The 12,428-nt window shown below is 38.6% G+C and overlaps 1 protein-coding gene and 1 pseudogene across 1 annotated transcript in view; one reads left to right on the top strand and one right to left on the bottom strand.

Moving 5' to 3' along the window:
- THEGL (theg spermatid protein-like) overlaps nucleotides 1–12,428 on the top strand; it is a 41,695-nt gene that overhangs the window by 7,318 nt on the left and 21,949 nt on the right. The window contains exons 2-4 of the mRNA XM_010859648.1: nucleotides 6,841–6,871; nucleotides 10,090–10,155; nucleotides 12,183–12,311. Coding sequence (XP_010857950.1) covers nucleotides 6,841–6,871; nucleotides 10,090–10,155; nucleotides 12,183–12,311 — 226 coding nt within the window. The remainder of the gene's footprint in view (nucleotides 1–6,840; nucleotides 6,872–10,089; nucleotides 10,156–12,182; nucleotides 12,312–12,428) is intronic.
- Nucleotides 1,531–1,997, bottom strand: LOC105002825 (annotated as a pseudogene).

The raw sequence follows: 12,428 nt of genomic DNA, 5'->3' as shown, positions 1-12,428 counted from the left end.
TTCTTGACTATGCCAAAGCCTTTGACTGTGTGGATCACAATAAACTGTGGAAAATTCTTCAAGAGATGGGAATACCAGACCACCTGACCTGCCTCTTGAGAAATCTGTATGCAGGTCAGGAAGCAACAGTTAGGACTGGACATGGAACAACAGACTGGTTCCAAATAGGAAAAGGAGTTCGTCAAGACTGTATATTGTCACCCTGCTTATTTAACTTATATGCAGAGTATGTCATGAGAAACGCTGGACTGGAAGAAACACAAGCTGGAATCAAGATTGCCGGGAGAAATATCAATAACCTCAGATATGCAAATGACACCACCCTTATGGCAGAAAGTGAAGAGGAACTCAAAAGCCTCTTGATGAAAGTGAAAGTGGAGAGTGAAAAAGTTGGCTTAAAGCTCAACATTCAGAAAACGAAGATCATGGCATCTTGTCCCATCACTTCATGGCAAATAGATGGGGAAACAGTGGAAACAGTGTCAGACTTTATTTTTCTGGGCTCCAAAATCACTGCAGATGGTGACTGCAGCCATGAAATTAAAAGACGCTTACTCCTTGGAAGGAAAGTTATGAGCAACCTAGACAGCATATTCAAAAGCAGAGACATTACTTTGCCAACAAAGGTTCGTCCAGTCAAGGCTATGGTTTTTCCAGTGGTCAATATGGATGTGAGAGTTGGACTGTGAAGAAGGCTGAACGCTGAAGAATTGAAGCTTTTGAACTGTGGTGTTGGAGAAGACTCTTGAGAGTCCCTTGGACTGCAAGGAGATCCTACCAGTCCATTCTGAAGGAGATCAGCCCTGGGATTTCTTTGGAAGGAATGATGCTAAAGCTGAAACTCCAGTACTTTGGCCACCTCATGCGAAGAGTTGACTCATTGGAAAAGACTCTGATGCTGGGAGGGATTGGGGACAAGAGGAGAAGGGGACAACAGAGGATGAGATGGCTGGATGGCATCACTGACTGGATGGACATGAGTCTGAGTGAACACCGGGAGTTGGTGATGGACAGGGAGGCCTGGCGTGCTGCGATTCATGGGGTCGCAAAGAGTCGGACACAACTGAGCGACTGATCTGATCTGATCTGACCAGGGCCCATTGTGATCTGACAGTGAAAGTTAGTCGCTCAGTCATGTCCAACTCTTTGCAAGTCTTTGAACTGTAACCCACCAGGGTCCTCTGTCCATGGGGTTTTCCAGGCAAGCGTACTGGAGTGGGTTGCCATTTTCTTCTCCAGGGGATCTTCCCAATCCAGAGATCAAACCCACATCTCCTGTGTCTCCTGCATTGCAGGCAGATTCTTAACCTGCTGAGCTAACATTGCTGCATGCAAACTCTTTAGTTGCCGCATATGGAATCCAGTTCCCTGACCAGGGATCGAACCCTGGCCCCCTGCATTGAGAGAACGGAGTCTTAGCTACTGGGCCACCAGGAAGGTCCTTCTTGTATCACTCTGCAAAGTACTTTTTTTTTTTTCTTCCTGAATGGGAAACTTTATTTTGTTGGAGTAGTAGGCAGGGGTCCAGTCTTAGAACTTCTGAAATTGCATCTTGGTGCCAGCAGCCTTGGCGAAGTCCATGTTGAAGCACATTGTCTTGCTCAGAGGCCAGCACTCACCCACTGTGGCAATATTGAGGATCTTGACATCCCTAAAGCAGGAGGAAAGGTGCATGGACATATTCTTACGGTACGAAGCGGTTGGTGCTTTTGGGTAGTGGAGGTAGTCTCAGTGATGCCAGTGGTCCTCTGCATCTTCATCTTAGCCACTAAACAGGATCCACACTTGGATGGAGATGATACCATTGGAAAAGAAAGGGCATTTCTTCTGCATATAAGTGCCCTCCAGGCTTCCTTTGGTGTATTAAAGACCAGATCAATGTTCTTGTTGTATCATGGGACCGTCTTCTTGCCAGTTTCTCTAAGCAGGACCCTCTTCTTATTTTGGAAAATGATTGGTTGTGTTTCGTAGGCACGCCCAGTCTGAATGTCTGCCATCTTCCTCGCCACTTGAAAAAAGGCTCTGCAAAGTATTTTTGTCCTCAGCTTACAGAAGAGGAATCTGAGACTAGGTAGTTTGTCTGCAGGTGTGTAGTGGTGGGACCAGCGTTCAAAGCCCTGTCGGTTTGATCCAAAGCCGGGAATATCTCAGGGACTGGACTGGAGTGAGAGTGGGGGATCATCGGGAGAGAAGAATGGTGAAAAAAAGTACTGTTGTTAATCTCTAGGAAAAAGGAGCTGGGAAATATTTTAGGGAGTGTTACTAGAGTCATGCTCAGAAAGGTCTACCCAAAGGATGGATTGGATATGTACAATCCTGCCCTCGCCCCCAAAGAAATATGGCTGCTTGAACTCTGCTATGCCCGAGTCATGGCTCCAGCCACATTCTGGGGATTTCAATACAAGCACATACTTAGTAGAAGAGGGAGCTTGATGCTATTGGAAAGAGCACTAAACTAGGAGGTAAGAGGTTTGGAAGTTACTTTTGGTCTTGTCATAGATGCGTGTTTCCTTTCTAGTGAAATGACATGCATGAACCTGTTTCCTTTCTAGTGAAATGAGATGCGTGAACTCACTCTCTACAGACACTTGTAAATGCTGAGAGTCTGGATGTTAATACAACTGCTTAATTTGATACAGCAAGGTGTTGCCAAAGTGAGATTACTATAGATTCTTGAATATAAGGAAAGAAAAAATTCTGGCCAATTTGAATAGATAATCTTTTAGGGAGAAAGACAATAGACAAACGTTTGTTTAGAATTGTGTTAACTTCGCTATACCTATAAAATTAAAATAACATTAAAATCAATGATATAATTTAGAAAGTTATTTCTAATGTCATATTTCATAGAAAAACAGTTTTATTCAACTTTTTCATTTGCATGCTTAATACCACTTACCTCTTGACTAATTTAACAGTTTTTCCAGAAAAATCATTTTTATCTCTACAGCTTTATTATAGAAATATTCAAATGCACCCAAAATAGAGAATGTTATAATACACCCCCATCTAGTTTTAATATTTATCATTTTGCTAATCGTTTCATCTAGGCATTCTCCTGCCAACCCTTCCTACTGTGCACACATGCGTGAGCACATGCACAAGTGCACACACACACACACGTTTTGGGGCCTCCTGTAGGACAAATTGTTGTAAAGAAAATACTAGACAGCATGTCGTTTTGCCCATTATATCTTGTATGCCTTTCTAATTACTAAGGACTTTTTAAAAAAACGTATCATGTCATTATTTGCACTTTGAATCTACAATTATTATTTAATACCATCTAATACCTGTTAAATATTTAAACTTCCTTAATTGTCTCTGCCTGCAATACAGGAGACCTAGGTTTGATCCTTAGGTGGGGAAGATCCCCTGGAGAAGGAAATGGCAACCCACTCCAGTAGAGTTGCCTGGAGAGTCCCATGGACAGGGGATCCTGGTGGGCTACAGTCCAGGGGGTCACAGAGAGCTGGAATAACTGAGCAACTAACTTTCACTTGTAGTTGTCTCAAAACTGTATTTTTACAGCTGGTTCGTTCTAATTAGGCCTCAAACAAGGGTCACACGGCTCTGTTACTCTTTAACACTAACTCTAATCCTCTCTCCCTTTTAAAACACACTTGTTAGAAAAATTGGGTAAAATATCCCATGTTCTGAATTTAATTTGTTTTTTGTGATGTCTTTAACTTGTTCTTTTAGCTCCTCTGTTTCTTGCAAACATATAGACTGAGAGACCTGCTTAGATTGAAACTAAATTGTTTCGAGCAAGAATTTTTCATAGGTGGTGCTGACACACAGTGTCAGGCTCTCCCGTTTGTGGTGATTCTCAGGTTGACAAGTGAGTTCAGGTGAGGTTGGCTCCATCCCTCCTTGGTAAAGCTCCTATCCACATTTCAGCAGCCGGTTTCAGTTTTTGCCTAGATTCCATCATAGCATTAGGGATAAGACAGGTCCCTTTTGGATCTATGTTTGATGCTGTTCCTGGCTATTGTTAGAAACCCATTCATGTAATGTAACAGAACTCTTAAAAATTCATTCTGTAGCTGTACTTTTATCTTCACAATACAATCACCTCATTCTTTGTGCTTTGTCTTTCTTTTTGCTTTTTAAAATGACATCCAACGCTTAAGATTATAAAATTATATCACCAAAATATTATTAAATCTGTTTTAAATTTCTTTACCTCTTCCCTCTTTTGTAAAATACAGATTTAAACTTAAATTGTATGGAGAGCTCTATAATTATTCCATTCTAGCATTAACTGAGATTATTTCAGGCTGCTGTGTTTTTGTTTGCCATTTCTTTGTTGGGAAAATAAAGTAATTGAGGAAGTGCTTCCTAAGATGAATTCTTATAAGGACTTGCATGTAAGGTAACCTTTTTTCTGAGAAATAATTTTTGGGAACAAAATCTAGCCTTATATTCAGTTATTATGATACTTTACTGAAAACTTCTTATTTTTTAAAATTTATCTTAGTTTCATGTAACACATATATCAAAAATAAAATTTGAAGAAGGAAAAATCTAAGAAAATAAGATTTTCTTCATCTTTTCATTATCAAGTCTTATAATTTATTTAATGTGTGTGTGTATAAAACCATTAAGAGACTTCACAAGAGAAGTTTCTTTCAGATTTCATATTAGGAAAAGTTTACGGCTTTTGCTTTCAGTGGTAAAATGTTCAGATATAATGGTACATGACTTTATTTTACATTCTTCATTTTGTATTTTTATTTCCCTTCTTCGTCCACTTTTTTTCCACCTGTTTTCCTGAATTTTTCATCTTAGATAATATCCTGTTATGTGTTTATGTAAGCAATCTCAAATCCTTTTAGAAATGAGGGGGAGGGTATAAAGGCATAAAGAATCCAGTGAAAATACATGTTAATACAGGTTCACAATTAGGTTCTCATTGCATTAATATTACTTTTCATAGTTGGAACCCTTAACAGTAAATTATTTAAACTTTACAATTACTCAAACTTAATAGTTACTTAAACTTTTTCTTTACTTATAGAAATTTAAACAGAATCCTAATTTAAAAATTTTTAGTATTCCTCTGGGTCATCCCAGTGCACCAGCCCCAAGCATCCTGTATCATGCATCAGACCTGGACTGGTGATTCGTTTCACATATGATATTATACATGTTTCAACAGAGGGATGGTATGGGGAGGGAGGTGGGAGGGGGGTTCAGGATGGGGAACACATGTGCACCCGTGGCGGATTCATGTTGATGTATGACAAAACCAATATAATGTTGTAAAGTAATTAGCCTCTAATTAAAATAAATAAATTTATACTTAAAAAAAGAAAAGAAAAATTTTTTTAGCATTAATTATTTAATTTGCCCAAGATTGAACAGTTGAGTAAGTAACAAAACTGGGGTTTGAGCCATGTCTGTCTGATGTCAGAGAACACCCACTTTCCTTTACCCTGAACACTCCAGACGGTAGAAAATGTTATTTCAGAGCTCCTAGATATGGTTAGAAACTCCCCAGGAGAAACTGGAACAATTTGTCCTAAAGAGGCCTACTATAATAGGCCTTAGGATAAGGCCTATATTTGCCCACATTAAAAAAGAACTTCTAAACATGAATTTTAATTTGCTTCCATTTCGTCTGTTTTGGATAATACAGGTGTATCCAGCTTTTTACTGCTGAAGATACCACCATTAACATTTTTGTGCATAAGTCTTTGCCCACACTTGTAGTTACTTCTTTAGAGGACTAAAGAAAGTGCTCTGAAGTACTTCTAAAGTACTTCTATTTTAGAAGTAGAATTAGGTTAAGGAAGGTAAGTATTGCTGACTCATACACCAAATTATTTTTCACAAAATGAACTAATTTAAATACCCACCAGCAGCATGGAAGTGCTTACTTCATCTGATGCTTCCAGCATTGTTATCCTTTGTAAAAACTTTTTGCTAATGTGATAGTTTTTTTTTAAATCTCATTCTTTATTTGCATTGTTTTGATTACAAGCAAGTTTGAACTTTTTATGTTTATTAGCCCTTCATATGTCTTCCTCTTCTTTGAACTCCTCTTCTTTGTCTGTTTAACTTTTGAAACCTTTTTAGTGTTTTTCTTATTCATCTGTACTTTTATACTCTTCAGATATTAAGACTTTATCGTTTTGTTACTACATATTTCTCTCAATTTTTGTTTTCTAAGGCTTATTTTTTGACACACATTTTAAGTTTTAAATATTTTAATCTGTATGTTTCCTCTCTATCTTTCATCACCTTTAATGCAGATTAAAATCCAGTCATTAAGTACATATTCTCTTATTTTTACTCTAATTCAGTTTTTTAAAAAGAAAAAATTTAACTATTTGATTTACTTGTGGTTTACTTTGGCAGATGTGCTGTGCTTAGTCTCTCAGTCATGCCTGACTCTTGCGACCCCATGGACTGCAGCCTGCCAGGCTGCTCTGTCCATGGGGATTCTCCAGGCAAGAAGACTGGAGTGGTTGCCATGCCCTTCTCCAGGGATCTTCCCAACCCAGGAATCGAACCCTGGAGACCAAAGCAGGTCTCCTGCTTTGCAGATGGAGTCTTTACTGTCTGAGCCACTTGGGCCTTTCCCCCAAATAGTTATTTTTTCTAGTCCCTTTGTTTATTGATTTGTAATGGCTATTTTTAATCATATCTTTTATTTTTTTTAAACTTATTTATTTGGCTGCCATGGGTCTTAGTTGCAGCTTGGGAATCTTCAATCTTCTTTGCAGCATGCTGGTCTTTTTTAGCTGTGGCACGTGGAATCTTTTAGTTGTGGTGTGCGGGAATATCTTTGATTCCTATTGAATCTTAGTTTTGCGTTTCCTTTTCCTTTTGCAGATCCTGATCCTTGCGACTTTGTAAGGAAACGGTAAGAATATAGATATAGCACTATTTTCCCAGACTTTACTAGCTGAAAGGGGCACTCAATCTGGGGCATTTGAAGTGAAAGCCTATCTTGAGGGTTTTGAGAAGATTCCTGTTCTTTCCCTTTGTCATAAGGCCCTGTTCTAGGGGCAATTCCCTTGGGAAAAGGAAAGAAGAGAGATAAAGTGGTTAAGATAGAGATGTAGGAGAATTCTCGCTCAGGGCTTGCTTGTCGCTCAGTGCTGTGTGAGTCACTTAATAGGGCTGAACCTAAAGGTTAAGTCCCTAAAGGCACTTGGGATTCTGCACTGACCATCTCATGTCACAGATTTTGTGAAGCTCATGTTAGTGTATCTCAATCTCCTCTTGCCTCTAATTCAAAATTCAGTAGCTAATGAAATTCCAAGCAAGTGCCCTCTATGAAGAAAAAGAAATGTGTGTGTGTGTACATGTGGTGTGTACACTAGATGTCTCCTGAAGACAGATGCTTATTCTTGATTTGGTTAAGATATATTTAGAAGAGGTAATAGAATAAAATCATTCAAGAGAAAATACCAAAGGTTCATATCAATGGCTCATATAGATGAGAAGTAAATAATACCAGATTTTATTTCTTCACTCTTTTAATAAGTGCGTTGAAGTTATTCATATTGTTATTCTTTACCATCTACATTTATTGTTATTGGTTGGACTTAGTTTGCATTTTCTAAGTACTATATTTTCTAGTTGTTTTTTCCTCACCTCTTTTAGGCATTAAATACTGCTGTCTTATTTTTATGTACTACTTTGCTGTTCAAATTTTATTTTCTCACAAGAATCCTGAGAAGTTGATAGGGTGGATATAATCAACTAGATTTTCTGAGAGAAAGTGAAATTCAGAGTAATCATGTCACTTTTGTAAGATGACTAGGCAGCAAATCTGGTAGAACTAACCTTTACTGAGTATTACTGAATATCCACTTAAAATACCAAGTTACTTCAACTAAATGCATGCCAGGTGAGCAGACTCTCCTATTACTAAATAGACAGTGAAATCATTTACATCTGGGAAGCTTTTATACTTAAAAAAAGACTGTGAAGAGTGTTTCTTTAAATGTTTCTGTTTTTGTTGTTATATTATTTCTTGCTTTCATTTGATTGGTTAATTTGGTTTGACTCTGTGAGAAAATTTTGTTCTGTATTATCTGTGCCTGTCCAATTCTCTAAATAATCTTGTTAAACAAATGTGCTGTACCTGATGCTTTTAAAAGAAATATTTAGTATAAGCAAAATATACACAGGTGTTCAGTCACTCAGTCATGTCCAACTCTTTGCAATCCCATGGACTATAGCCCCCCAGGCACCTCTATCCATGAGATTTTCCAGGCAAGAATACTGGAGTGGGTTGCCATTTCCTACTCTAGGATAAGCAAAATAGTCAAGTGTAAAAGAGCATTCTGACGGAAAGACAGAATTATTTGGATTACCCCATCAATTCAGACATGAAATTGTTTCTTAATTGTTGCTATATAAACATATGTTTATTGCTCTGCTCCTAAAGTAAGAATTTCCAAAATTTTGTTAGCTGTTGGCAAACTACAGGAGATTAATTATCAATGAAGACATGGAACAGCAAAGTAATCCTCATTAAAAAAGAAATCTGCCTTCAAGAGTTCAGATCCCTCCACCACATTCTTTTGTTTCTGCACAGGATCACGAGTAGATGTTGTAAGGTCATGTAATACTTGAGAGAGAAGACAAGCCTGCATTAAGATGAAGAGATGTAGGTTGAAGACGTGGCTATGGTGACACAATGCACAATAAGTGAATGAAAAGGAGAGATTAGTCAGACCTTCACGATTAGCAGGAGTTAATGAGATCATTTCCAATTAAAGTAACAATACAGTTTAACTATCTATATAAATAAATGGAGAAACTGTCAGTCTTATATATAAAATGATGCATTAAAATAATATTATTTAGGTGGTAAAGAAAAGGTAGAAAGGGAAGAAACTGGCTTAGAGGTGATGATGGAGCCAGGAGCTAAATTGCCGGCAAAGATTCATATATAAGAAGATGTTTTGTCTGCACTATAGTTTGCTTTTTCCTCCACCTAGCCACCCTCTCTGAAAAGTTGGTTCAGGCCATCATAGCAGAGTTCGAACAGTACTTGCACAGCAAAATCATTTTTTTTTAATTGAGTAAGGGTGTAGTTTTTTTTTCCCTGGCAGTGGACATTATCTTCATTATTTCTAGACAATAGCAGACATATCTTGGGGCAGGGTGCATTGTATCAATTACATACATGTGTGTTCAATCACTCAGTCGTGTCCAACTCTTTGTGACACCATGGACTGTAACCCACCAGACTCCTCTGTCCATGGGATTTTTCAGGCAGGAATACTGGAGTGGATTGCCTTTTCCTTCTCCAGAGGGAGATCTTTCCCACAGAGGGATTGAACCTGTGTCTCCAGCATCTCCTGCCTTGGCAGATGGACTCTTTACCACTGAGCCACATAGGAAGTCCATCAATTACATATCAGACCTCAAACATTTAACTGCTGAAGAATCTTTTGGTTATCTCAAACCACCATCACAATCTCATGTTTGGAAAGATTTGTTATTATTGTTCATTAACTTCTGCTGAGGATAGACATAATTAATCACATAGTTTCAAATAGCTGCAAAGGAGTCTGGAAAATGTAAAGGAACACATGGATAATTGGGGACCACAAACTGTCTCTGCTATAGATGGATTCAGGATAGTCAGGGAAGTCCAAGGGAGCAGAATAGAGCAGGATGGAGGTTGAGTGGTACCCAAAGTATATTTTGCCTGTTTCATAGTTTACCTGAAGCCACAAATTCTGTCTGAAATTTTCCTATACAGTCTCTTCAACATCTAGTGCTATCAAGCATTTACAAATTTACTTTCTATGAAAATTGAGGGGTTTTGCCATTAAGTGTACATTTTACTTGGATTCTTCTGGAGACAGTACAGTCTTGGTTATATTGTGTATTTATTGTCTTTGTTTTATTGTATAGTATATTTTTAATGATTTTAAAAGTGAGAATTTGGGGTTCACAATATTTTTTAATACTTTTAGCTTTTTTTAGCACTCTTCAAATCCTGTATAATAGGACCTTGGTTTTTATTTCTCCATCAGATGAGATTTGTTTGATTACATCTAATGTAAACATATTTGTTAAGCATCCTCATTGAATTAATCTGCTGGTATTTGTTAGTTCTTTTTCTAGGAAGAGAATTCAAGATCTTTCTAGGCCTAAGAAACAATGGCGAGCCCCAGATAGGTAAGGTAATATTATGTAGTCTTGTTTGTGATGATTATTCCTTACATTCAATAAGTGTTATTTTTACCTGTCCACTTACTCTGCATCCTAGCCCCTCTGTGCTCAACTGGAGCCACTGAATCAGTATTGTCACCTCAGGTGAGTCAGCACATGGAAAGCGAACCTTAGGTCAGTAATTCTCAAATTTGTCTGCACACTGGAGTCATCTGGAAAATTTAAAAGCTACTGATTCTTGACTCCCTTGGCCTGGGGCACAGTCTAGACTTCAGGAGTGTTAAAGACTCCCCAGACGATCCTAACAGGCAGACGGGTTTGAGAGTCACTGTCCCAGGGCATATTCTACACACACGTGACACACCTGTGTCCATCCTCCAAGTTCGGGTTTGCCGCGTCTAACATCTGTGTCTAAGCCTCTGCCGAGAGCACGCCTGTTCTCTGGGGTCTCCAGCAGGCTGGACCCGCTGGCTTTCCACTCCTGGTCACAGGACTGCATTGAAAAGTGACAGTTTAGTCGCTTAGTCGTATCTGACTCTTTGCGACCCATGGATCGTAGGCTACCAGATTCCTCTGTCCAGGGGATTTCCCAGGCAAGAATACTGGAGTGGGTTGCCATTTCCTTCTCCAGGGGATCTTCCCGACCCAGGGATCGAACCCAGGTCTCCCACATTGTAGGCAGACACTTTACTGTCTGCCACCAGGGAAGTCTAATAAATTGCATTAGTGTGGTACATTTGTTACAGGTAATGAACAAATATTGAACATTATTATTAATGAAAGCCTATAGTTTACATTAGGGTTTACTTTTTGTGTTGTACAGTTCTCTGAGTCTTGACAAATGAGTAACGTTGTATATTCACGCTATATTATTTTACAGAATAGTTTCACTGCCCTAAAAATTACCTGTGCTCCACCTATTGATCCCTCTCCCTCTTTCCCTTCTCTCCAAACCCCTTGCAACCACTGATCTTTTAACTGTATCTGTAAGTTTACCTTTTCTGGAATGTTACGTAGTGTCGGAATTGTACAATATATAAATTTTCAGACAGGCTTCTTTCACTTAGCAAAATGCCTTTAGTGTTCCTCCATGGCTTTTCATTAATAGTACATTTCTTTTTAGCATTGAGTAATATTCCATAGTCTGGATGTACCATAGTGTATTCACTTACCGAAGGACATGTTGGTTGCCTCTGACTTGGTGCAATTATGAATAAACCTGCTGTAAATAGTCATTTGCAGGTTTTTGTGTAGATACAGGTTTTCAGCTCATTTGGGGAAAGACCTTGGAGTACGATGACTGGATCACATGGTAAGACTATGAGCTTGGCTTTGTGAGAAGCTGCAAAAATGTCTTCCAAGTATCGGTACCATTCCTGCCACCAACGAATCAAAGTTCCTGTTGCGTCACATCTTCCCCAGTGTTGGTGTTATCAGTGTTTTCTATTTTAGCCCTTTTAATAAATGTGCAGAGGTGCCTCGTTATTTTGATTTGCAGTTCCCTAAGGACATGATGTTGAGCGTATTACATATGCCTATTTGCCATCTGTGTGTCATCTTCTCTAAAATGTCTATTCACGTCTTTTGTCCGTTTTTTAATTGGGTTGTTTGTTCTTGAAATCCCAAGCCCCAGTGGGATGGTATCTGGAGGAGGGGTCTACAGGAGTTAATTAGATCTGACCACCTGGCATAGTGCTTCACCCGAGGTGAGGTCACAGTGTGGATAAGTGATGTGCTCATTTTATGATGATCTTACTGTAATTACAGCATCCATTACATGATGGCAGAAACAACTGTCTCTAATAGATTCATTTTTGGTCCTCACCTTTTAAGACAGTAGATAAAACAGTCTTGTTCTTGTTTTAACTTCCATACATAGTTTATCAGCTCCTGATGCCTGGAAATTGTAAAATTTTATAATAGAGATAGTTCCTGAAGTGAAGTAAAATCAATAGAGAAGCCACCAAGAGCCATTTCTAAGATGTCAATTATCAGTGAATTTTCTTACCATTTCTTTTCCTGTTTTTTAACAGAAAACTGTTTTGGGGAAATCAAGATCCTATTCGCCCTGTTTCCCGGAGTGCTTTGAAGGCTCAAATGACCCAAAGATTAGAGAATCTTGCCCAGTCTAAGGAAGTCTCCCACCGATATGTACCTAACAGGTTAGTATTTGTGTATTACCAGGTTGTGTGTTTTCAGAAACACAAAATTTACTAAAGATTAGGGATTCTATATCCATTTCCAATCTGATGCTACAGCAAAACTTTTCCAGAGCAACA

The sequence above is a fragment of the Bison bison genome, unplaced genomic scaffold, assembly GCF_000754665.1.
Source record: "Bison bison bison isolate TAMUID 2011002044 unplaced genomic scaffold, Bison_UMD1.0 scf7180017864458, whole genome shotgun sequence".
NCBI classification, from domain to species: domain Eukaryota; kingdom Metazoa; phylum Chordata; class Mammalia; order Artiodactyla; family Bovidae; genus Bison; species Bison bison.
Note: the sequence above shows the minus strand (reverse complement) of the source record. Positions and strands in the feature narration are given on the sequence as shown.